Source organism: Primulina tabacum, chromosome 12, assembly GCF_025594145.1.
Source record: "Primulina tabacum isolate GXHZ01 chromosome 12, ASM2559414v2, whole genome shotgun sequence".
In the NCBI taxonomy this organism is placed as follows: domain Eukaryota; kingdom Viridiplantae; phylum Streptophyta; class Magnoliopsida; order Lamiales; family Gesneriaceae; genus Primulina; species Primulina tabacum.
Genome location: NC_134561.1, coordinates 38951500 through 38978177, shown reverse-complemented (window position 1 = coordinate 38978177; position 26678 = coordinate 38951500). Strand labels below are relative to the sequence as shown.

At 39.9% G+C, this 26678-nt stretch overlaps 2 protein-coding genes and 2 long non-coding RNA genes across 5 annotated transcripts; 3 read left to right on the top strand and 1 right to left on the bottom strand.

Moving 5' to 3' along the window:
- Positions 1 to 928: 928 nt before the first annotated feature.
- Positions 929 to 3391, top strand: LOC142520058 (uncharacterized). The gene is made up of 3 exons (XR_012813891.1): positions 929 to 1110; positions 3096 to 3143; positions 3297 to 3391. It is a non-coding gene; the product is annotated as an uncharacterized LOC142520058 (long non-coding RNA).
- LOC142520057 (uncharacterized) lies at positions 1102 to 21913 on the bottom strand. 2 transcript variants are annotated; one of them, XR_012813890.1, is made up of 4 exons: positions 21334 to 21913; positions 21221 to 21243; positions 20376 to 20987; positions 1102 to 1538 (listed from the first exon to the last, which is right to left on the bottom strand). It is a non-coding gene; the product is annotated as an uncharacterized LOC142520057 (long non-coding RNA). The 2 variants fall into 2 exon arrangements; XR_012813889.1 differs by having other exon boundaries at positions 20932 to 20987.
- Positions 12623 to 15358, top strand: LOC142521122 (protein HOTHEAD-like). Its single transcript, XM_075624324.1, has 6 exons — positions 12623 to 12756; positions 12894 to 13278; positions 13456 to 13766; positions 13881 to 14266; positions 14373 to 14941; positions 15038 to 15358. Exons 1-6 carry the CDS (start codon positions 12669 to 12671, stop codon positions 15090 to 15092), a joined length of 1794 nt encoding a protein of 597 aa, XP_075480439.1. The 5' UTR covers positions 12623 to 12668; the 3' UTR covers positions 15093 to 15358.
- Positions 16223 to 26030, top strand: LOC142520056 (chaperonin CPN60-like 2, mitochondrial). Its single transcript, XM_075623014.1, has 18 exons — positions 16223 to 16359; positions 16432 to 16459; positions 16557 to 16688; positions 17312 to 17471; positions 17840 to 18015; positions 18467 to 18562; positions 18649 to 18753; positions 18889 to 18975; positions 19058 to 19147; positions 19318 to 19398; positions 19474 to 19542; positions 19619 to 19696; positions 21924 to 22019; positions 22106 to 22205; positions 24945 to 25048; positions 25234 to 25339; positions 25426 to 25504; positions 25577 to 26030. The coding sequence occupies exons 1-18, from the start codon at positions 16322 to 16324 to the stop codon at positions 25680 to 25682; spliced, it is 1731 nt and encodes a 576-aa protein (XP_075479129.1). The 5' UTR covers positions 16223 to 16321; the 3' UTR covers positions 25683 to 26030.
- The last annotated feature ends 648 nt before the right edge of the window (positions 26031 to 26678 follow it).

The following is a 26678-nucleotide window of genomic DNA, read 5'->3' as shown; positions in this document are numbered from 1 at the left end:
AGAAAACCGCGCACTTTACACGCAAGATCTGCGCACCATCGCTGAGATTTTCTCCTCTCTTGTTTTCTTATTTTCATTTATGAATTCGAATATTAGATCTTCTTCTAGTCTTGAATTTATGGAGTAATTTTTCTTGTGATAGGGACCACGATAGGGACAAACTTTTGATTCTGTTCGTTCATTGGATTATTTGACTTATGAATAAATTCTATGTTATTTATTAATGTTTGTGTAATTCTCGTGTTTTTAATTTGGCCAATTATTTGCATGTTTGTTGTTTGATCTCGACTCGAAAGAGAATAGATTAAATTTAGCTTCAAAAATATTAATCAACACACGGTTAAATCGATTAGAAATAGTATTCGGTTTCAATGTGCGATTTTAGTCGACAGCTGTGATTCCATCGTTGAATAATGCGTTTTTGTTTGATTAAATTCAATTAGAAATAATTGGACTGTTAAATGAAAATAGGATTATAAATTCTAGAAATAGATTTATAGTTAATTCAGGGAATTTCATCGTGACATCGAATAATCTGTGATTCATTAATCCCAATACATGACTATAATCAAAGTTTGGACCGTTGTGTGTTCCCGATCATTTTTTTTTAAATTTGAAAAATCCCCAAGTTCCTCGCTGTTCTGCAAATTCGATATTAATCATTAATTTAGCATAAATTAGTTTAATTGAATTAAGTTAAATTATCATCAAATCACTCGTTATTGTTTGCCTAGATTAATTCGAATAATTTAAATCTTAGTATTTAAATAATAGTCTCTGTGGGATCGATACTTGGACTTTTCATCCAATTACTATAACTTGACATAGTCCGCTTGCTAGAATTTTTCCCAATCGAAATAATCGGTCAACTCTATGCTTCGTTTGATTCAAACTTTCTATCTATAACTATTTTTCTCTTAAGCCAGATCTTCAACTATGTATTATCTTTAAGCATGTGGATTGTGGAGCTTGGTGGCTTTTCAGTGGCTTGTGAACATGTGTTTTATCAACCATGCAGCAATTCTTGAATTATGTTACATTTACCTAATCCAGGTTCCATTGTCAAAAACCTTGTTAACACATGTCCAGTGTAAATCATTGTGGGGGCCCGTGCTCCTTATTAATATTTAATGACCAAACAATCAGGATTTATTAATGTAAACAGCGAAAGCGATTAAAAATTTTCCTTTTGGGCCAATAGAAATTTCGGCATGACCTCCCCGTAAGTAGGACATCCCAAAAATTTCCAAACAACACAAATAATATTTATATACTCGAAATAAAGTCATAACATCAATTCACAACCCTATAGCCGCACTAGCCAGGACTAAACACAGATAGAGCCGGCAAGGCTCGATCACACAACTATCAATTCAAAACATCGTAAAAATAACAATACAGCTACACGGGGCATCTCCCCGGTAAATGTATAACTCCATAATATAGTATATATATATCTGAGAACTCTCAACCATGACTCGACGACTGGGCACCACTACCTGACGCTCCACCAGACGTGTCAAATCCTCCTGGATAACCTGCTATGGCATCAAAAACAACCACAGCATAAAAAGAAATGAGGGGTCGGGCCCCAGTACGATGAACTAGTAATATTACGACAAATATAACTGACATGAAATAACATCAAGTAAAATACGATGCAATGCAATGTAATGCAATGCGTGAAAGGTAACAATCGATAACGGATACCAAACGGAGTCCAAATGAATCGCATCAACAACAGTAACAGTGGCCACCCGTGCCAGGAACGTAGCAACGCAACATCAAGTCGCCACTCATCCATGCACGTAGCATCGAGGGTACGGGAGCTACCCGCTCAGCCCTGATGCAAGTCATCAGGAGTGCTAATCCTACCCACCCGCTCCATCGATGACGCAACAACTCGATAGATCAATATCAATATCAATAGCAATCAAAGGAGTCAAGGCTTGAAATGCTATGCACTAATAATATCAACTCAAATAAATGCATGAATGCAATCACGTATTTACAGAAGTACATAAGGCACGCCACAACTCATTACAAAATACTTAACGTCATTTCACCTCATATAGACGTCATAATAAAACAGTTCATGCGTACCTCAACTGACTTAATTTACCACAAAATATCTTAAATTCTCAAGAAAGTCCTGGAAATGCCAACTCAGACAAATCACCTAAATATTAATTTAAATGGTCTTATTATCATATAAAAATTCCAGAACCATTTAAATTCACTAAAAATCCAATTTCAACAATTTAGGCATTTTAAATTCTAAAATTCCAATATTCGACTAAAATGCCTAAAATCAATCATTTCTATTGATCGTCGGAAAATATTATTTTTAGCTTTAAATGACGCTAACCTAATATTTAAGCGACTGCGATAAATTCTAGGTTCACCAAATTATACCTCTAACTTGCACAATTCTGGAACCTACAACAATAACCCAATAATTAATCAATAATGATACATTATTTGAGTCGAAATTGAATTAAATTCACGTGGGCAACAATTCGCACCGAGGTAGCTTGTAATCTAATTCCGAACAACAGTGGCTAAAATCAAGCCTACACCGAAGCTCACCGGCAACAGGCGGCAAACTCGCCGGAGAAGATGACCGGAATCACGCAGAAAAACGGAGCCGACGGGTTATTCTCGAAAATTTGCAAAAGTGGTACCAAAAGGAAGCTTACGACATAAGGAACAAAACCCCTCAATCAATTTTTAGTTTTGAGCGGCGGAATACGACGATTTCAACGGCGAAGCCGGCGGCGTTTTTAGACGGATTTTCGGAAATCACGATTTCACCTAGCAAGAGTGGTATCAATGGATAGCTCTCGTCACGGGCTTTTCGAATATGTATTTAATTTAGTTTTTTGGGCAAGCGGAACGACAATAATCGAGGAAAGAAATTTCGAAATTGAAGAAGAAAAGAAAACGAAGCTCGGCCGATGCAGCTTACGGGAAGAGAGAGTGATAATTATCATTTCATTTCATTTTTTTTAATTAAAACTTACTCAAATTGGGCCGGGCTTGGGGAATGTGTTTGGACCAAATATACTGGGCTCTCACAATCATTGTGGCGGCAGTTCAAAGTTGAGACCGAGTATACTGTTACTCAAGCAATTGCTGCTCAGGTAAACGTGCATACCTGCTGATCATATTGTGATGGGTGACATGTTATAATTCAGGTGCAGACATATGCATTAATGCATGTTTATTTTATTTTTTGATGTGATGGATTGATTGTGTGCTGGTATATAATCACTGATCTCTTATTCAATTTTCAGGAAGCTAGCAGGCGAAGTAACAACTGGTTACCTCCCCCACGGGCAATCGTTGCTTTAGATGTCATGGGTTTTAATGAATTTATGGCCCTTTTGAGGTATCCTATTGTTACCTTTTGTCTTGATAGTTGGAATGGATTTTGTTTTAGTTCATCACATTTTAATTAATGGAGCTGTTACTGAATTAGTCTCCTATTGTTATTATTTTGTCCTTCTTAGTTTACAAATGATCTTATTATCAAAGTTTTATGGGAAATATCTTATTTTTGTTCATATAACTTTACGCACAACAATCTCTTTTCTTGCGGACAAGTAGAAAGTTACTTACTCCTGTTGTCCTGCAATTTGATTGAGAATGCGAGAGAAGATTTACGTGGAAATTTGTAAGGCTATTTGGTTTTACTTTAGTGACTATGTATAGTAATTATCCTCTTTTCTAGGAGCAACATTTTGTCACCTTTGCTTTTTAAGCTGCTCCACTCATGATTTTTTTTTTGTCCAAACTCTTTCTGCTTGCATTAATGATGTTCTGGATAATATATTTTTTCTTGTTTTTTTTTTGTATTATGGGCTTTACACAATCTATTTTGAACCAATTGCTACTTGTTTTTTTATGTGAAGAATTGAGATAAACTCATCTGATTAACTTCCAATTTTCATATCCTAGTTGCCTGGAATACTTTCAAATTTCAACCAAATTTCTCCCAACCATCATGAACTTTGTTAGTGTTAGAGTAGATGCCCTGTAAGCCAACTGTTGGCTAGGAAATTTATTAACTCAGTTGTAATAAACAATCTTTATTTTAATAAAATTCATTATTTCATGATTTGTTATTTCTTTATCTGTATACTCATGTAAACAATATAGACAAAGTTTTTGATTATACTTTAATACAAATGAATTGTAATTCGATGTTGAAACTCATTTGTAAACACTGTATGATCTAAATTCGTTCATAATCGATTCAACTGCCTAAAACGTGGATAAAGGTCGCTTGAGCTCGAGACTAGCATACGTGATGTTGTGTACCGCGTTTCTTGATAAGAGCATAGAGATGTCCAAACATGCAGATGGGTAGTCATATAATGATTATATCGAACTACCCTCCCTCGGACTTTCCAAGTGGTTATCATTCATCAAGAGGATAAGTCCGTGGTTATGATTGTACACCATTAGTCCTTATGACCCGGGACGACACTGATACTCTATATGCTAGGGCTGTGCTTTGACTCGTTTACCGACTCCAGGAGGGTCATAAGGTGGCGAGATTGGGAACAGTTATGACACATGTAGGAACAAGTGCATTGTAGCCAGAGTATGAGTTGTACGTTAGAGAAGAGTTATCCAATTGTACATTCGATGCAACTATTTATTCTCAAAGATGTGTCACATAGTTATCGAATTATTATGCAACCCTCGATGAACCAATGATTGCAGATTCGATCGAGATATATGAGATGAAGGGACCGTACTGTACGTTAATCATAATCGACTAGTTCTTGCAGGCACTATCAGTGATACCTAGGTAATCATGGGGCGATGCTAATAGACGCTCTTACCATGATTCGATAGATTTAATCAGAAATATGATTTCTGACATTCTCATGATCAATTGTTGAAACATAGAATGGAGCAAATTAGGGTAAACCCGAATAAATGATTATGTCCTGAATCACAAAGAGTTGTGAACCCACAGCTAGCTGTATTCCAGAACCATTGAGGGTCACACAAGCACTGGATCATTTGTTCCCGTGAAGAGAATAAATTCAAGAAGTTGAATTTATATTATGATATAGTAAATTCAAGGAGTTGAATTTACGATAATTAAATTTTCAGAAAATAAATTCAATGAGTTGAATTTATGAGATAGTAAATTCAAGAAATTGAATTTATGATTTTATAAAATTTGGAGATAATAAATTCAAGTAGTTGAATTTATTAAATTTGAGAATTTAATTTATTAAAGTCAAAATTTGAGTTTATTAAATATTAAATTAAATATAGTGCGAAATATGTTTAATGTGCTTGTAGGAGTACAATTCTTATATACTAAATAATTAAAGTTCTTAATGGACTTTGATTAATTAATTAAACTAGTTGGACTAGTCCAATTAATTAATCAAGCACATTAATGTTAACTGTGAAAATTAGGTCATGGCTTGATTATAAAAAATCGTAAATAAGCCATAACCCTAGCCACCAAGCAAGCCAAATTCCTCCAACTTTTCTCTCAAAATTTTCGGCCACATCAAAGAGTTTTTGGTTTGAGCCGCCTCTCGATTTTAATATCCAACGTTGAAACTTCTTCCGAATATTCTAGTGCTATTTGGAAGAGGAACAAATCTTTCTAATCGTGAACCTGATTCGAATATTAAAGAAAGGAGTTTTCGAAGAAAGTTCGTAGGAAATACATCAAGAGCTATCTCGGCTAATCCCGAAATAGTTAGAGCCTGAGTGCTTAAACTAATATATATTGAATGTCAATATCTAAAAAATTTTAAAACTTCCGTTGTGTTTGGGCACGAGAAAACCAAGATCCAACGGTTAGAAAACTGGCTGAGGAGGGCAAGGGCGTGCCAATTCTGATCCCCAACGTAGCCCCCCCGCTTCAATCAAACACCTTACAAAGTGGTGCAAAAAATCATACCATGCTTCTTCCGAGGTAACATCCTCCGAAAACGGAACTGGATACTCTAGCCCGTCGGTTCATCACAAAACACAGTAACCTGAGGATTCCAACTTCATGATTGATACCCCAGGGATGAACCTTTCAAGATCCGGCCCAAACTCACGGCCCATCTCTGAGGCCCACAGGTGACTGGCCCATGAAAAGCCCAGGTATTCTTCTATAAATACCAGGTTTGAGCGTATGATAATTCATTCACTATATTGTTTTCAGCAGCGCCCTTAGCTGCTCCCCCCATATATCCTCAGTCTCTGACTTGAGCGTCGGAGGGGCTACGCCAGGATACCCTCCTGGCCCCCTCCTAACGGTCTTATTTGTGATTTCAGGCCCAGGGTAATTTTGAATCCCGTGTCTGGATTAGTGACGCTTGCGTGGATCGGATCCTAAATTTCCCGTGAGTATCACATGGCGCCGTCTGTGGGAATCTTGGAGTTAAGACGTAGAGATGGTATGGAGGAGAGGGAGTGGAAGAGCCACCTCAGCATCATCGCGTCCTCAGAGGGGACCCGAACCATCTCGCGCTGAGGCGGGACAGGAACAACCGCATCTTGAGACGAGACAAGAACAACCTCGTCAAGAGGCCAGAACTGAGCAGCCCATCCACGAGACGAGGGTCGAGCAAACCTGTCCCAATGAGAATGTGGGAAACTTGACTTTGGAACAGTTGGGCCAATTTATCACCCGGACAGTGGATGAGGCAATGAAGAGGAATAAAGAGTCTATGTTTGTAGAAGAGCAGGCCGCTCGCCAGGAGCGAGAGGAGAATGTGGAGGGTAGTCAGAGTAGGGTAGAGGAGATGCGACCCCTCCCCAGTGAGGAGAATCCGGAGATGGAAGAGATGTGGAGGAAGAAATACAGATGTTGAGGCAGCAGGTGGGAAGTAGAGCGCCGGCCCCAAGAAAGGAAGTCCTTTTTCGCTTGCCATTCTGAAAGAAGGACTTCCCCCGAGTTTCCGACAATCGAATGTTGGAGAATATGATGGACATACCGACCCCGAAGAGCATTTGGGGAGATTTGAGAATGCAGCTCTGTTGCACCAATATTCAGATGGAGTCAGGTGTAGGGTTTTTCTGGGCACGTTGGTGAGGTCAGCCCAGCAGTGGTTTAACACTTTGCAGCCCAACTCTATACGTTCTTTTCAGGACTTCTCAGTTGCCTTCTTGCACCGATTTGCTAGCAGCAAGAGGCACCAGAAAAATTATTTGAGCCTGTTCGTGATGAAACAGCAAGAGAATGAAACTTTGCGAGAATTTGTCCTGCGTTTCAACAGTGCAGCGCTGGAAATACCAGCGGCTATCCCTGACATCATGATAAGTGCCTTCACACAAGGACTGAGGGGAGGGGAGTTTTTCAAGTCGCTGGTCAAGAAGTCTCCGTTGAGCTATGATGATCTGTTGGCTCGAGCTGAGAAATATGTAAACTTGGAAGATGCCCAACGGTACAGAAGGATGGAGAGCCGGCCCGGAGGAAGTAGAGTTGAGGGAGCGGAGAAAGGAGGAAGGAAGAGGGGTGCGGGGGAAAGAGAGGAAGACAGAACTAGTAGTAGAAGACAATTCTCATCCCATGTTACCCTAGATAGGAGTCGGGACGAGGTGATGGAGGTGAGGGAGCCCGCGGGGAGGTGGCAGAAGTCGCGAAGGGTTGGGTACAGTGCTAGATTGTCTTCACGGGATAGACGAGAAGGATCCTCATTAAGGAGTCGACAAAGGTCTCGCTCGCCCCCTAGGCGTGGTCAAGGCCCTCCATGGATAAATCAGAGGATGGGTGAGCAGAGAGGGGAAGGTGGATGTCAAGATGTCCCTCAGGAGCTCGTGGAACCGAGGAGGGGAATGAATGAGGATAACCACCCTACGAGAGGAATGATTCATATGATCTCGGGGGGTGCTACTGATGGAGACTTTGGGCGAGCTCGGAAGGCACATGGGAGAAGGTTGGAGAACTTTGAGATATCTAGGGGTGCAGACTTACCACAAGACCCCGTCATCAGCTTTGGGCCGGAAGACCTCCGAGGCGTTGTGACTTCACATAACCATGCCTTGGTGGTAACGACCACCATTGCCAATTATGATGTGGCGAGAATATTTATTGATAATGGAAGCTCTGTGAACGTCTTGTTCAAGAGCACGTTGGATCAAATGGAGATGGGAGGATTTGAGTTTGAGCCGATATCCACCCCGCTGTATGGGTTTGCAGAACACGTCATCTTGCCTTTGGGTCAGATTGTTCTTCCCCTATCCTTGGGGACTGATTCTCGGCGGGTAACAAAGATGATAGCCTTCACTGTAGTAGATACCCCGTCAGCGTATAATGGAATTCTAGGACGACCAGCCCTGAAGGATTTTAAAGCAGTAGCTTCCAGTTATCATCAAAAGCTTAAGTTTCCTGGGGAAAAGGAGTTGGAGTCCTGTGCGGGGACCAAAAAGTCGCACGTCGTTGTTATGAGAGAATCGTGAAGGAAGAAGAAAAGAGAGTTCACGAGCATTCGCATGGAAGCTTGAGCTCAGTCTTGCAGTTGTAGAGTCATTCGAAGAAGCTTCTAAATGGGTAACTTTGTCCTGTGAAGGTATAAGAGGAGCATAAAAGTTGGAGAAAGCGCAGGGCAAGGCTTCAAAGAGACCCTGAAGTGCTTACCACCTCAGAAAATATTACTCTCGAATTTATTGTTGATGTATTTCATCTTTGCATTTTCCCATGTAATCAGTTGAAATTCAATAAAACCAAGTTCTTATATTAAGTTCATGGATGTTGTTGTATTGTGAGGATGAAATAAATTTTATTTTCATGCTAAGGCATCGCCTAGCAGAGGAGTAGAGTTGGGGTGGAAGAAAGATTTTATTTTCCTGCTAAGGCATCGCCTAGCAGAGGAGCAGAGTTGGGGTGGAAGAAAGATTTTATTTTCCTGCTAAGACATCGCCTAGCAGAGGAGCAGAGTTGGGGTGGAAGAGAACTTTTATTTTCCTACTAAGGCATCGCCTAGTAGAGGAGCAGCGTGTAGACGAAAATTTTTATTTTCTTGCTAAGATATCACCTAGCAGAGGAGTTAGAGGGTGGGGGCGTTGAATTTTCATTCTCCTGCTAAGGTGTCACCTAGCAGAGGAGTTAGATGGTGGAGGCGTTGAATTTTTATTTTCCTCCTAAGGTATCACCTAGCAGAGGAGTTAGAGGGTGGGGGCGTTGAATTTTCATTCTCCTGCTAAGGTATCACCAAGCAGAGGAGTTAGAGGGTGCAGACGTTGAATCTTTATTTTCCTGCAAAGGCTCGGCTTAGCAGAGGAGTTAGAGGATGAAGGTATTGAATTTTTATTCTCCTGCTAAGGTATCACCTAGCAGAGGAGGTTCGAGTGTGGGGAGTGGTTGAATTTTTATTTTCCTGCTAAGGCCCGGCTTAGCAGAGGAGTTAGAGTGTGGAGGTGTTGAATTTTTATTTTCCTGCTAAGGCCCGGCTTAGCAGAGGAGTTAGAGTGTGAATGTGTTGAATTTTTATTTTCCTGTTAAGGCCCGGCTTAGCAGAGGAGTTAGAGTATGGAGGTGTTGAATTTTTATTTTCCTGCTAAGGCCTGGCTTAGCAGAGGAGTTAGAGGGTGGAGGTGTTGATTTTATTTTCCTGCTAAGGCCCGGCTTAGCAGAGGAGTTATGAGATGATGAGGTGAGAGTTTGATTTTTCCTGCTAAGGCCCGGCTTAGCAGAGGAGTTAGAGGGTGGAGGTGTTGATTTTATTTTCCTGCCGAGGCATCGCCTAGCAGAGGAGTTAGAGGGTGGGCGCGTTGAATTTTATTTTCCTGCTAAGGCCTGGCTTAGCAGAGGAGTTAGAGGATGGAGGTGTTGATTTTATTTTTCTGCTAAGGTATCACCTAGCAGAGGAGTTAGATGGAGGAGTTGAATTTTATTTTCCTGCTAAGGCATCGCCTAACAGAGGAGTTAGAGGGTGGGGGCGTTGAATTTTATTTTCCTGCTAAGGCATCGCCTAGCAGAGGAGTTAGAGGGTGGGTGCGTTGAATTTTATTTTCCTGCTAAGGCATCGCCTAGCAGAGGAGTTAGAGAGTGGAGGTGTTGAATTTTATTTTCATGTTATGGCGTCACCTAGCAGAGGAGTTAGAGGGTGGGTGCGTTGAATTTTATTTTCCTGCTAAGGCATCGCCTCGCAGAGGAGTTAGAGGGTGGGGGCGTTGAATTTTATTTTCCTGGTAAGGCATCGCCTAGCAGAGGAGTTAGAGGGTGAATGCGTTGAATTTTATTTTCCTGCTATGAACTATGTTAGTAGAGGAGTCAAGGGCACGGGGAAGTGGAAACTATTTCCCTTCAAAAGCTTAGTAGAGGACCTTGAAGATGGGGGCGACGAGGGCATACTGTGTTAGAAAAATTTATTTCGTTTGTCGTTAACGAACAATGTTTGCCGCTGCGAAAATTACGGGGGTGTGGGGGTGTGGGGGCAACGCCCCCATAAAAATTTTTCAGAAATCACACAACCATTCGCAAGGCAATGTATCAAAATTCTCAACGTACTGGACGAGTGCTCGGGCGAGCGTGCGTTCGGCAGGTCGACTTGACAAGGGGATGGGGCGGGTCGAGCAGGTGAAGGGAGCGGGGCGAGCACGCAGCAGATGTGATGGGCGAGCGTGCGCTGGTTGGGCGAGTGTGCGAGAGCGAAGAAGGTGCTTGGGCGTGAATGTGGCGTGATGGCAGACGAGCGTCGAGAGGGCGAGGGTGAAGCGCGGCAGGCGATGGCGAGAGCAGAAGGCGGGCGAGCGTGGCGCTTGGGCGAGCAGGAGGTGCACCGGGCGAGCTGGGGTGAAGCTCGGGCGAGCAGGATGCGCGGCGCGGGGCGAGCTTGGGCGAGCATGGCGCCGGGCGAGCGTCTGCGTGCGGTGCTGGGCGACCGCTGCGCCGAGAGCGGGCGAGCTGGGGTGAAGCTTGGGCGAGCGTGGTGCTTGGGCGAGCAGGAGGTGCGCCGGGCGAGCTGGGGTGAAGCTTGGGCGAGCGTGGCGCTTGGGCGAGCATGAGGTGCGTCGGGCGAGCTGGGCTGAAGCTCGGACGAGCGTGGCACTTGGGCGAGCAGGAGGTGCGCCGGGCAAGCGGGGGTGAAGCTTTGGGCGAGCGTGGCGCTTGGGCGAGCAGGAGGTGCGCCAGGCGAGCGGGGGTGAAGCTTTGGGCGAGCAGGAGGTGCGCCGGGTGAGGCGATGGTGGAGCGGTAGCTTGGGCGAGGCGGGGCCGGCGCGCGGGGTGAAGCGGTAGCTCGGGTGATGGCGAGGTGATGATGAAGCGGTGCTAGGATTACGATTTGATTTGTTTCCAAATTTTTGGAGACTGACGAAAGGCTGGAAGATAATGCGCAACTCACACCCGGTAGACCGAGAACAACGCAATTAATCGAACTTTGAACCTACGATTCAGTTCGACTTGGGAGGGGGAGACTGGTAATACCCCAGGGATGAACCTTTCAAGATCCGGCCCAAACTCACGGCCCATCTCTGAGGCCCACATGTGACTGGCCCATGACAAGCCCAGGTATTCTCCTATAAATACCAGGTTTGAGCGTATGATAATTCATTCACTATATTGTTTTCAGCAGCGCCCTTAGCTGCTCCCCCCATATATCCTCAGTCTCTGACTTGAGCGTCGGAGGGGCTACGTCAGGATACCCTCCTGGCCCCCTCCTAACGGTCTTATTTGTGATTTCAAGCTCAGGGTAATTTTGAAGCCCGTGTCTGGATTAGTGACGCTTGCGTGGATCGAACCCTAGATTTTCCGTGAATATCAATGATTGTTAGAATTACAATGCTCAGCGCACCGGTACTCTATTAGAGTATCTTATTTGCACAAAGAATATGCATTGAGTTTCGTCCTCTCAATTTAAAAGTAGAAAAAATAAATAACATTTATATGACATATATTTAAAATGATAAAACTCTTTTGTATTAGAAATAAATAAAATCGATTAGACAGAGAAACCAACTTCCCAAATATATTGAATGACAGTAATCGGGCAATTAATAGTCATAGAAGTTAGGTGTAAATCTGAAGGTTGGATTTCTTATAGTATTCATATTACAAAGATATAACTATTTACCTACACACGGCAGGCATGTGGCGAGTAATTATATTGCAGTTCCATGCCGGTCTTTAATTCATATTGACCAACTACCAAGAACACTTCACTTCTTCTTTTTTTTTTTTTTGCTGTCATTTCAACGTATTTTTATGTGATTAATGCTTTAAAAAGATTAAAACAAATTGAGGATCATTAATCAAAAGATTAGGTTCGGGGGCGTTTCACTTGCTAGAGCCTATGATTTTATAATTATTTCATCAGTGTAAAATTATTGGAACTTGTACCTATCAATGACCAGAAGTTACAACGTGAAGTTATAAGATTAAAACGTAAATTGAAGACAGCAAAAACAAACATGGTCAGAGGATTAAATTCTCTGTTTAGTTAGTATAAACAGCAGTGAAGTAATTAATATCACTAATCCCATGTATTAATACGATCAATGCATGCTCGTCTATTTTCGGGTAAAGTTTATTTAAAAAGTAAATAAGCAAACATAAATGTGCAGGTAGATCCAAACGGTGCAAAGCTTTTTAGATGCAATGAATGATATTTCCAACTGTTATCATTAAATGGCAATGGATACATTCATATATACACGCAAAGGCCAACCACAGAAAAAGCCACACACACATTTATATGATAAAATATCAAGAAAGAGGAGGTTTTTCAATAATGGTGCTTCAGTTCTTCTGGTTGATCACCACTTTGCTCACTTGCTCTCAAGGTAACCTTGTTTCTTTTGTATCCATGGTGAAGCCAAGAAAAAAAGTCTTTTCTTTTAGGAGACTAGTGCCTCAAGTCCAAACTAATTTCCAGCTTACTTTGCTTCATTCTTTTTTGACGCCATATTCCGTAATGCAGGTATACAAGAGGAACACCCGGCCCAATACCGCTATCCTTTTATCAAACCCGCTAGCTCATTCTCCTCCTCTGCCACATGGCAGCCTCAGAGCAGCGGCGCTGCCGCGTTCGACTACATTATCGTGGGCGGCGGAACCGCCGGATGTCCCCTCGCCGCCACCCTCTCCCAAAGCTACAGTGTGTTGCTGTTGGAAAGAGGAGGGACCCCATTTGCAAACGCTAATGTCTCCTTCATGCAGAATTTTCACATCTCGCTGGCGGACGTCTCGCCCACCTCCGCATCTCAGGAGTTTATCGCCACCGATGGGGTATTCAATTCTAGAGCTAGAGTTTTGGGAGGAGGCACTTGTATCAATGCTGGATTTTATTCCCGGGCAAGCCCGAGGTAAAACTCATTTTTTTAAAAAAAATAATTTATTATTACTCTCCTTTTCTTGATCCCTTTCCATCTTGTTGCAAATCCGCTCTTCAAATTTGAGATTTTTTAAAGTTGAAATTGGTTGTAGAACTGTGGAGTTAGGACAGTAAAGATCGTACTCGATAACTATATTGTGGCTTTCAGTTACACTGACAGAGTAGGCTGGGATGCTAAGTTAGTAAATGAGTCATATCAGTGGATTGAGAAGCAAATAGTCCATCGGCCATCGCTACCGCCATGGCAAAGAGCGATCAGAGATAGCCTGGTAGAAGTTGGGCTCTCACCTTTCAACGGATTCACCTATGATCACGTGTATGGTACCAAAATTGGTGGAACAATCTTTGACAGATTTGGACGCCGCCACACGGCAGCTGAGCTTCTTGCCTCGGCTAATCCCGAAAATCTGCATGTTTTGGTATATGCGACAGTTCAGAAAATCGAGTTTGACACTTCAGGTATGGTCCAGAATCTTTTTTATTCTTCAAACGGCATGGACTGATAAGCACACAGCCGTCTGCAAGTAAGATTTAAGTGATGCGATTATGTTGCTTTTACAAATTCAAAAACAGGGGCAAGGCCTAAGGCCATTGGAGTTATCTTCAACGATGAAAGCGGGAATACGCACAAAGCATTTCTCTTAAAGACGCCAGGGAGTGAAATTATCATGTCGTCTGGTGCAATTGGTAGCCCTCATCTGCTGTTGCTCAGCGGCATTGGTCCGAGGGCTGAACTCGAAAGCTTCAACATAACTGTGGTGCTTGAGAACGAGTTCGTCGGAAAGGGCATGGCTGATAACCCTCTCAACACAATTTTTGTTCCAACTAATGAGCCAGTCGAACAGTCCCTCATACAAACAGTTGGAATTACAAAGTCGGGAGTCTACATTGAAGCCAGCAGTGGCTTTGGACAGTCACCCGATAGTATTCGTTGGGACCATGGAATTGCTTCCGCAGAAGTGCGTGAAAAGCTCAACACTTTTTCTTATACTTCTGTAATATTTTTATTTCCCAAAGATAAATAATCTTGAAACTTGAGTTTATCATATTATGTATTGAAAACAGATCGGTCAGTTGTCGACTATTCCTCCAAAGCAAAGGACACATGAAGCCATTCAAGGCTACAGAGAATGGAAGAGAAACCTCCCACACGAAGCTTTTCAAGGAGGTTTCATCCTGGAAAAAGTTGCCTGGCCCCTGTCAACAGGCCAAATTAGCCTAGTGAACACGAATATTGACGACAACCCTTTGATCACCTTCAACTACTTTAGCCATCCTGAGGATGTAGCACGCTGTGTAGATGGTATACGCATCATAGAGAAGATTCTTCGGTCGAAACCGTTCACCAACTTCACGCAGTGTGACAAGGAAACGATGGAGAGGCTGATCAACACAAGTGTGCAAGCCAATGTCAACCTCATTCCCAAGCATACCAACGACACCAAATCATTGGAGCAGTTTTGCAAAGACACAGTCATTACTATCTGGCATTACCATGGAGGGTGTCATGTGGGCAAGGTGGTTAGCTCTGAGTATAAACTTCTTGGAGCCGACAATCTTCGTGTTATCGATGGTTCGACATTCTACGATTCTCCTGGGACTAATCCTCAAGCCACGGTCATGATGATGGGCAGGTGGGATTGTAAACCATTATTTTCAAGATTTAGATCACGAGAAAGTAGAAAGGAATTGAGAATCACTTGCTTTAACATAAAATTTTACGAATGCAGGTATATGGGAGTTAAGATACTGAGAGAAAGATCAGGAACAGCAGCAGGAGTTTAAGGATCAGCAACAATTACAAGTAGAAGATGTTCAATTTGTTCTGATTATAGTAAATTAATGATATTCTTTGCCATCCTCCATTTTAGGCTAGCATTTGTAAGTGGAGTGAGGAGCTTGTAATTGAGGATGTAGAACAAGTCCATTTCCTTCATCCGCTGCCTTTCAAAGTTTGGTCTTCTCCTTTTACTTTTATTATTTTATTTTATTATAACCACTTTTTTTGTAATTTTATAATAAAATTAATAGAGCTACTCATTTATTTGCAAGACCGGATCGAACTGATCCATATATATATATATATTAAAACAAATAATCAAACATTTGAATTTACTTCTTTTAAAAAATAACTATGTATATCATCTATTGATTTATAAATCAATAAAATAAAATAAATATGTTAAAAATCATTTCAGTCACAAAGTAGTGTATATATATATATTTATATATAAATTAACTATCAAAATATTAAACAATATAATCGGTTTAAGGCAAAAACTTGTGTGAGACGATCTCACATGTGGTATTTTGTGAGACAGATCTTTTATTTGAGTTATCAATGAAAAAATATTATTTTTTATGATAAGAGTATTACTTTTTATTGTGAATATCAGTAAGGTTGATCCGTTTCAAAAATAAAGATTCGTGAGACCATCACACCCTACTCTAGATTTAAATTTATAAAAATTTCAAAATGTTAGTTAACAATGGGATCAATTAAATCAATATTTTACCAAATAAAAAATCAAATAAAGAGATACATTAGACTAAAATTCCAAATCAAATGAATTGGATCCAACCTAATTTATCTCCTTTTATTTCCAATTATATTTATGAAATAAAATGTAAATGTGACGTAGTTTCATAGTGTGAGAGGGTAAAAAACAAGTTGGATGTTGAAATATAATAATAATTCCTTCCAAAATAAAATATTAATACAAATAATAATAATTATTATTTGATAAAGAAATACTAATTGATTTGACCCAGCCCATTATTTATTTGGGCCCGTCCATCTTAAATGTTAGGTGGGGTCGGGTCCAGGATTGCAAATTTTTTTGGGCCCGGCCCCTTTTATTTATTATTATTTTATTTTTGGCAGCATTTTAAATATTATAATGTTAAATAAATAAAGGGAGGTTTTAGCCGCTCTTCTTAAACCCTAAACCTCCCATATCCAAAACAGCTGTTATTTTTCCTTTTTGTGATCTCCATTTTAACCTAATTCCACTATGTACAGAGCCACCGCTGCAATTGCTTCGTCATTCAGGTCGAAAGTTCACATTTTGAATCGTAATCGATTTCGTATGAATGTATTTTACTTAATGCTCTTAGTCTGCAGGTCATCTACCTCCAGGAACTTAGTCAAGGTAAAACTAGAACATTGTTCTGGTCTAGCTTCAGTTTTTAGGTGTTCGTAAAATTGCCTACTGAGTTTCTCATTTATCGATGTTTGTGAGTTGGAAGGTATGTAGTAGAGTTGTTTCTAGCAGAAATTATGTTGCCAAGGACATTAACTTTGGGACCGGAGCTCGGGCAGCTATGCTAGCTGGAGTTGATGAGCTCGCCGAAGCAGTAAAAGTGACCATGGGTCCAAAGGTAAATATGTTTTGGCATTTCTTGCATTTCTATGCTATCTGGGAAAAATAAACTATAGACAACAAATCGAATCGAAAAGTACATGTAGCATCTGATTGTCTTTACTTGTACTGCATAAATATGATAGCCATTTATGGTTGGGTTCAAGAAATTGAAGTTGATGAAATAAAGAATGATCGGAAGTTTTCTGTTAGGTGTGTCACCCCAAAAGTACCTGTCCTTGCTTATGACAGCGTTTGTCTCTGTGGGCCGAGGAGCAAAGGGGCTCAGCGTGTACATGAGAAAAGCAAGGAGTTTGTCTTTGTGTGGTTTATTTCCATACGATGCAAGAATTGGTTCCACTTAAATATTTCAACTTCAGATTCCTTATTATTGTTTTCTTTTGCCCTTCCTTATTTTCATTTTCGTTGTGCATGCAGTCATTCTTGTATGTTTTTCCGTAAGACATGGAATCATCAGGATATTACTAGAGTCCAATATCACGTATCAATGATGGAAATAATAAATACTGTTGCCATTATCTGGTTTTCCTAGGATTAGGACGCTCACCAATAATTTGCGGTTGCCCTATAAACTCATTTATTAGTTCGGATAAATGATATTCCTTCCTAAAATCCTTACAGGGCTGCAACGTAATTATTCAGAAAAGTAGAAGGAACCCCCAGGTGACGAAGGATGGTGTTACTGTAGCCAAAAGCATAAATTTTTTGGATAAGGCAAAAAATGTCGGCGCGGATCTTGTGAAGCAGGTAGCGGAGGCAACAAATAAGGTTGCTGGTGATGGTAATCTCTCATTCTTTTGGCTTCATGCTAAAATTAGATGGATCTTGTCAGAGAGGTTTTTATGTATTTGTATTGAATCATATTTGCACTTTTCTAAACATGTACTTCTCGGATATAAGCAATTGCATAGAATTAGAATTTTGGAGAATGCACCATTTTTCCATGTAATATGCGTAAACCTAGTCCTCTGAATGCCCACATTTAAACTGCGCCCCTATATGCATGGAGTGTGCGTGGTATATCTTACATTTTTTATAATTACAATACAATTTTTTTTTCTTATAGAAATATCCTTTGGTAGAATTCTTGGAGCTTTATGGTCTCTATAGATTGAATAAGATATCACACAGAATATGATGTTGCCTTAGGTACCACTTGTGCTACTGTGCTCACTCAGGCAATATTCAAAGAAGGATGCAAATCAGTGGCTGCCGGTGTAAATGTGATGGACCTGCGCAAAGGTATCAATATGGCTGTTGATGCTGTTATTGCAGATTTGAGGAGCAGAGCACTCATGATTAGCACCCCCGAAGAAACTACACAGGTGGCTAGATCTTGCAAGACAGTACTGAAACGTTGTATTGTTTACTTTTTTCTAGATAAATTTCACCATAGTAGATAACTTTGATGAGGTTGATGTTTATAAAATGTCTTATGTTTCTTGGTCAATTCCGCACCTTAAAAAAAGTAAGGTATGAATTGTTGAATTTTTAATCTCCATCCATCTATATCTTAAGAAACTATTCTCATTAACTATTTTTATGTACCCCTTTTTGCCAGCTTTTGATAGTGTTAAGATTTCAAGGTAAAGTGGTAAAATAATCTTCTTTGAGTTTTATGAATTTCTAGATTATTATTTGATACATTTGCATTGAACCTGTTAAAATAAACATATTTTTTAACCTTTTCGAACTCTTTCTTAATTGCACATAAAGTGGACAAAATTAGCTTTCTTCATCTTCTTTGATTGATGTTAACTGGTGTATCCTGTAAAGGTGGCCACTATCTCTGCAAATGGTGAAAGTGAAATTGGTGAAATGATAGCACAGGCTATGGAGAAAGTTGGGAAGGAAGGAGTCATTACAGTTGCGGTGAGTATGTCTTGCCATTAGCTTGACTTGGGTTTGTAATGATTAGTCTTAAAAGATAATGAGAGTTATTATTCAAAATTCTTCAGGATGGTAATACCATGGATAATGAGTTGGAAGTGGTGGAAGGGATGAAGCTAGCCCGTGGTTATATCTCTCCTTATTTTGTTACTGATGAAAAAACCAAAAAATGTGTATGGAAATTTAAGTTGCAATATATGCATACTTGTGCAAGCATGTGATTGTCCAGTGAAAACACATGCATTTCTGTTATTTTCATTTTAATCGATAGTTGTGCTTGTTTACTATAATTCCCTTTCAATGTACAGGAACTTGAAAATCCTTTAATCCTAATCCATGAGAAGAAAATTTCGGACATGGAAGCACTTGTTAGAGTATTGGAACTGACCGTGAAGGTAAATAAAGTCGATGTCAGTTGGAAATATTTGAATGCACACAATGAGCTTCGATTGATCTTGTGGCTTTACCAATTGACAGAGAAACCGACCACTATTAATTGTTGCAGAAGATGTGGAAAGCGAGTCACTTACTATGCTTGTCCTCAACAAGCATCATGGAGGTTTGAAGGTAAATGGGCTATGTTTTTAGTCACTCAATCGTATTTTCATGAATCTCTGTAAAATTCAGACATGTTTTAAACGAGAAGCAAAATGTTTGGAATTTATGGCTTCTGTTTTATTTCCCGAGAATTCCAATTTTTCCCTTAAAGATTGTATTTAGTTTATAATAAAATTTAGGTTTGTGCTATCAAATCTCCTGGTTTTGGAGATAACAGAAGAGCAAATTTAGAAGATCTTGCCATTCTCACAGGAGGAGAGGTGAGACATGCTCCACTAACCTCCACATTTTTATTAGTTGTACCTTTTTAGTATTGAACTCACTGATTTCTGCAGATTATAAGTGAAGAATATGGAACTAGTCTGAACAAAGTTCAGATTGATATGCTTGGTTCCGCTAAAAAGGTGAGGGTGCTCTCTAATGAAAGTTTGGTCGAACACTTCCACGGACCAGAATCCTTATTATACCCTGGTGGAGCAGGTAACAGTTTCAGTTGATGACACTTTAATTCTACATGGAGGAGGGGATAAGAAACTGATTGAAGAAAGGTGCGAGCAGGTATTAATGGAGACTGTAAAAATCTAATTAGAACCTACTCTTGCTCTTTACGAATGCTGATGTTACCGATTTTTTTCCTCGAAATGTGGGTTGATGAAGTTCACTTGCATTCTCTGTTTTTATGATGGACTAAATGCTGTTTCTTCTGAAATATTTCCCTCTTCTATTGTGCTGTACCTTAAAATTCCCTCAAGTTTAGCTGTAACTGTCTCGTTAAACCATTGCCTTGCATGTATAAGTGTGGGGGCCCGTGCTCCTGATTAATATTTAATGACCAAACAACCAGGATTTATTAATGTAAACAGTGAAAGCGATTAAAATTTTCCATTTTGGGCCTACAAAAATTTCGACATGACCTATTCGTAAATAGGACATCCCCAAAATAATCAAAACATCACAAGCAATATTTATATACTCGAAATAAAGTCACAACATCAATTCACAATCTATAGCCGCACTGGCCAGGACTAAACACATGCAGAGCCGGCAAGGCTCGATCACACAACTATCAATACAAAACATCTTAAAAATAACAGTACAGCTACACGGGGCATCTCCCCGGTAAATGTATGACTCCATAATATAGTATATATATATATATATATATATATCTGAGAACTCGACGACTGGGCACCACTACCTGACGCTCCACCAGACGCGTCAAATCCTCTTGGTTAACCTGCTATGGCATCAAAACAACCACAGCATAAAAAGAAACGAGGGGTCGGGCCCCAGTACGACGAACCATTAATATTACGACAAATATAACTGACATGAAATAAAATCAAGTAAAATATAATGAAATGCAATGCAATGCGTGTCGGTAACAACAAAATAATGGATACCAAAGCGGAGTCCAAATGAAACGCATCAGCAACAGTAACAGTGGCTACCCGTGTCAGGACTGCAGCAACGTAATATCATGCCACCGCTCATCCATGCACGTAGCATCGAGGGTACGGGAGCGACCCGCTCAGTACTCATGCAAGTCATCAGGAGTGCTAATCCTACCCACCCACTCCATCGATGACGCAACAACTCGATAGATCAGTAATGATAGCAATCAACAGAGTCAAGGCTCGAAATGCTATGCACTAATAAGATCAATTCAAATAAATGAATGAATGCAATCATATATTCACAGAAGCACATAAAACACGCTATAACTCATTACAAAATACTCAACGTCATCTCACGTCATAATAGACGTCGTAATGAAAGCAGTTCGTACGTACCTCAACTGGACTTTAATTACCACAAAATATCTTAAATATATCTCGAAACTCCAATCCTGTGGCAAAATTATTTATCGCACATCAATTCCTATCTTAATTAAAAAATCAAGGAATTTATCGAAAGTAATTCCAAAATTCACATTAAATTTCCAGAACTTATAATTTCAAATCACAACATCTTAACGGTGTCCGACTAGCGCATGTACAGCTCAAAAGTCGAAATGTCCCAACTTATAATTCTGAAAATTCGAAATTCAGCAAATAAATCTCCGAAAACGTCGATAAATACCTCGAATCGACTCAATAATTCACCTACAATTAATAATACATCATATATCAATTGTTGAAATTCGAATTAGTCAAAATACCCAAAATTTCGAAACCTTAAAATTATAATTATACCTCAAGGCTTCGAAGTAGAGTTCTAGGAAACTTAAACCGAGAGTTTCCTCACAAATTCCGGCGAAAACGAGCGGCGTTCTCCGACGGGCTCGAAAAGTATCGTGAGATTTCTGTGCAAAATGGGTATCAATGCGTAGCTTGCGACGAGAGCTATCCGAAAATGTATTTCTTTTAATTTTTCGGCGACCGGAGCGGCTAGAATCGAAGGTCAAAGCTTCGAAATTGAAAAAGAGAGAAAGGAAGATGAAGCTTTCGGTGCTGGAGGAAAACGGGGAGAGAGAAAGAAATTTTTTACGTTTATCTCTTTTTTTTTATTTATTTACTATTTATCCTTACTTAAATTTTTTGGGCTGGGCTCTCACAATAAGTTTGTTGAAAATCAAATAAATGACAACACACTGCTTTACTTCACCTAAGGGTGGAGCTTAACCATACATTCATGAAGTTTGATTTTTTATATGCCTATTGTCGTACTTACTACCTGGTTAGATTTTGTGAAGAAAAATTAGAAAATTTCTCTGGCTTGAGAATGCCAATAATGCGGAACCAGTATCATTGTGACTCCGATAATTTCTTTTACGTCTCTACAGTTAAGAACTGCTTTTGAGACCAGTACTGCAGTGTTTGACAAGGAGAAAGCACAAGAAAGGCTGTCAAAATTGTCTGGAGGTGTTGCAGTTTTCAAGGTATAGTCATTACCACAGACTGATTTCAGATGCAAACTTGTGTTTCATCCGTTGGTACTGTACTGTCTTCTGCTTAACATTCTAAGGTTGGAGGGGGTAGTGAAGCAGAAGTTGGAGAAAGGAAGGATAGGGTGACAGATGCTCTTAATGCAACAAGGGCTGCTGTGGAGGAGGGCATTGTTCCTGGTAAAGTTTGTGTGCTCTTTAAATAAGGAAGACACCTTTTTTCAAATGTTAAAAATTGGATCATACTTACAATTGGTAGCCTTGCAGTAGGTGATCCAACAAGTCCAACCACGTTTTTAGTTTGTGTCTCATGTCATACTTGTATGCCACCTTTTAGTATATATCAGTTTAAAAGACTATCAGAAAATATTAAAACTGATTGAAAACTTAAATTGGCTATTTCTGTCAATATTTTCTCTTAGTTTATATTATTTGATTTACCAAGAATGTTGGGACATAATTAAAGGAGATTTGATGAAGGTCTTTCATGAGTTTTTTGAGAAGGTCATCGTCAACGGCATTACAAACGAAACTTATATATGCTTGATTACTAAAAAGCATGAGTCCGTGTTAATTAAAGATATTCACCCTATTAGCTTGGTTACCGGTCGAGATTGAAGAAAGTGATGTCAATGACTGTAAAAGACACTCGAGGCGCTTTTATCGAAGGCAGACAGATTTTAGAGTGTTGTCTCATTGCTATTGAAAGAAACAAGGTTGGGTTTTCAAGGTCGATTTTGAGAAGACTTATGACAATGTAGATTGGAGTTTCTTGGGTTTCGTATGGTTGTCTTTTGATTGTGTCGTTTTCGGTCCTTATGAATGTGAGGTCTGGGGGAAAATTCAAGGGTGTGAAAGGTTTCAGGAAAGTGGATCCTCTTTCTCCTTTCCTGTTAATTTCATAGTGGATGTGTTGGGTCGAATGATAGACAAGGCTAAAGATTTGGACGTTATCCAAGGGTTGGAAGTTGGCAAGGTATGGTTGAAATTTCTCACAGTCAGTTTGCGGATCACGATACATTATTTTTTGTGAAAGAGGATAATCATGTCAAATTTTTCGTGGAGATTTTGAAATCTTTTTGCGCTGTCAGGGTTAAAGGTTAACACGGAGAAGAGTGATTCGCTAGGCCTTAATTGCGCAGACGAGAATGAGGAGGGGCTAGCTAGTGTCATCAGGCGTGGTGTAGAATCGCGACCTATTAGATACTTGGGGGATCCCTTTGGGAGGTAATCCTTTAAAATTCTCCTTTTAAGATTGCCGAGAAATTAGCTAGTTGGAACAAAAATGTTTTTGTCCAGAGGGGGGAGACTGACTTTGTTTTCAGCGGTTTGGAATGCTCGGCCTATGTATTTCTTGTCTTTATTTAGGATCCCTTAGGGGTAGCGGACACCATGGAAAAGCTTATGAGGGTTTTTTTGTGGAATGGTGGCAACGGAGATCACCACTGTCACCTGGTTGCTTGGGACCAAGTGTGCAGACCTAAAGAGCGGGGGGTTGGGGTTGGTTTGGGTATCGGTAGTATTTGTTTGAGGAACAAACCTTTACTAGGTAAGTGGTGGTGGAGGTTTTCTAGGGAGAGGGGTTCGTTATGGTGCAAGACTGTTGTTAGTATTCATGTAAAGAAGGATAACGGGTGGGATGCGGGTCTTGCCAAGAATGCCACTTGCAAGATTCTTTGGAAATTCATTTCTAGGATATACCTAGCTTTCTTCAGTCTGTGGCAGCGGTAAATGGGGGTGATCTGATCAGATTTTGGGAGGATCATTGGTTGGGGGATTCTTCTTTTCAGGAACTTTTTCCTTCTTTCTTCAGCTTTCTCGTTTGGCATTACTTCTCTTTCTTGGAATTTGCATTTCCGAAGGGATTTGAGGATGGCGAGTTGGATGAGCGGAGTGTGGTGTTAGGTTTTTTGGAGAGGGTTAATTTCTTAGAAGGGACTGTAGATATCAGAATCTGGGTTTTGGACTCTTTGAGTTTCTTTTCAGTTATATCTTCTTCGAGTCCATTTTCCCTCATTCTCTCTTTCCTCTTCTTTTTAATTTCATCCGGAAAGTGCCAATTCCTTCTAAGGTTAGAGTGTTTACGTGGACAGCTGGTCTTGGTAAACTTCCAACTTGTGAGCTGGTGTAGATGAGTGTGTGATGTGTAGGCAGGAGGCGGAGACTCAAGATCATTTTCTTATTAATTGTCATTTTGTGAGCATTCTTTGGTTCAAGGCTTTGGGGGAATTGGATTTAGCTTGGGTGATCCCTAAAACCACTCGAGTTATTTGAATTGGATTTAGGACTCTGAATTGGGAAGAAAGAGAAGAATCTTTTGGAATATGGTGGTTAATTGCATTTGCCGGTCAGTTTGGTGGGAGAGGAACAGGAGGATTTTTTATAATCAAGAAGATTTGCTGGAGGGTCATTGGGACAAGATTAAGTTTAGGGCTCTTTGTTGGCTTCAGGCGACTTTTAAACCTTTTTCAGTGTTAGATTTGTAGGATCGGGGTCTTTTTTTTTAGTAGGCTTAGTCCGTTTTGGTTTCTCCTTTTTCTCTTTTGACGGTGCGCTCGACCTCGTGGTCCATGAACTCGGAAAGCCCATTACGCAGGTCCGTTGACCTCTGGTCTGCCTTGTAAATTATCTTTTCTTTTATTATTAATATATTTTAATTTCCTGGAAAAGAAGGTCCTCGGTATGAATCTAGATTAAATTGATTGTTAAATATTTCCTATGCAACTAAAGTTAGTAGAACTTCTTCCGGAACAAAAATATTAGATCTAAAACAAACATTGGAGGAGGTGTTTGTTGTTATTGAAATAGAGTTTCCAGCCGTGGAGGCACGCAACATCCCCTGGAAGAAAATATGTTGTCATCTGAAAGTATCTTTTATAAGCACATTTTTTCCCTTTTATACGGTTGATTTTCTTGTAGGGGGTGGCATTGCTCTTTTGTATGCCACTAGAGTTCTTAAGGACCTTAAAATTGCGAATGAGGACCAAAGAAGAGGCGTGGAAATAATTGAGAACGCTCTAAAGGTTTGTTCTTCTGCATTCTTGCTCTCTCTTTCCTTTTCCTTCTTTAAACACACAAACATGCACCTCCGTATAAGAGTTGAGTTTCTAAGTCCTTCTTTTACACATCATCGATCTTAATTTCATACGGAAATGTGTGCACATTTTGTTTGATTGCTGTGCTGTCGTGACATGTTTCTGGTTAACAGGCACCTACTTCTACTATAGCATCAAATGCTGGTGTTGATGGAGCTCTTGTTGTAGGCAAGCTATTGGAGCAAGATGATCTGAATTTGGGCTATGATGCTGCATCAGGTTTGTTTTTGAAGGCTTTCCTTTTGTTTTTTTAACCAGTAATTAAAGCATTATTTGGTCTTCCATTCACTATATCTCTAAACCAGGTGAATATGTTAACATGGTAAAGGCTGGAATCATAGATCCTGTGAAAGTTATTAGAACAGCTTTGTTAGATGCTGCAAGGTAAAAATTTTGTTCACCATTGAATATGTGTGAATTTATATTTTCACTAATCAACTAACTGTTTACGCGTAGTGTCTCCATTCTATTGACTACCACCGAGGCAGCCGTCGTGGACTCTAAATGTGAGAAAAATCCCCTTAGAAATCGCATGCCGAACATGGATGACATGGGGTATTAAAACAAAGATTGTGAATCTGTATCGATGGTTCTGTGACATTCTTATCTGTGTTGACAGAATGGAGACTTTTAAAGTGTTGTAGATCGAAAAATCTAGGATCCTGTTTCTGAGACCGTAATTTTTCGATTACCAGACGTCATGATGGATGTTAGTGGCCCAAGTACATCTGCATCATCTTGTAATAATGTAATTTTCTTTGCGGTGTTTCACAATCTTTGAGGCAATGCAGCATAGATTTAGAAATCATTTGCCCAAAAGTGAAACAAATTTGTCATACATTTAAACTTTGTCGGTGGTAACTTAAAGAATGGAGATTGGAGGAGAGAAATTATAGGTGGAGAATTTGAAACCTCAGCCTTCGTGTGCATAAAAGACTTGAAGCACCTTTTAAACACACCTTAAATATAGAAATAGTAAATCCAAGATCAAATGCAACATATCAGTCACCCATTTTAGTGGCTACCATGAGAATTTGTTTTGTAAAGACACAATGGGTTAATTGTTTTCGCCTCCCTATGTATTTGAATTTTCTTTTAGGTCTTTACCTGCGTTTCTCACTTGGATAAATTCTTACCCCCATCAGTGCCAATGGAGTTGGGAAAAATGAATTATTGAATACACTTCTAAAATGATTAGGTTAGTCTCACAAGGAAACTGTGGGAACTTGAGTGAATGATTCTAAAATTAATTATTCTTGTCATCTAACCAGAGAGAGAAAACAGCTTTCCCCCTCGAATTGTACCTTTCTCAAGAGTTTCTCTGGAACCTCCGATCCATCTGTTGTATACCTACAAAAATAGTTGTAATTTATTTAGATGTGTAAGAAACAACCAAAATTTATCAATTAGTGATTATAAGGTTTAAAGAAGACAGATAGGAAACACCCATTATTTTCTTCAACCTCAAGTGTATTACCACGAACTAAATATGCATGATCACAAGACAGATACAACAAAATCGTATTATTACAACCTCACAGAGTCACACTCGCAGTAG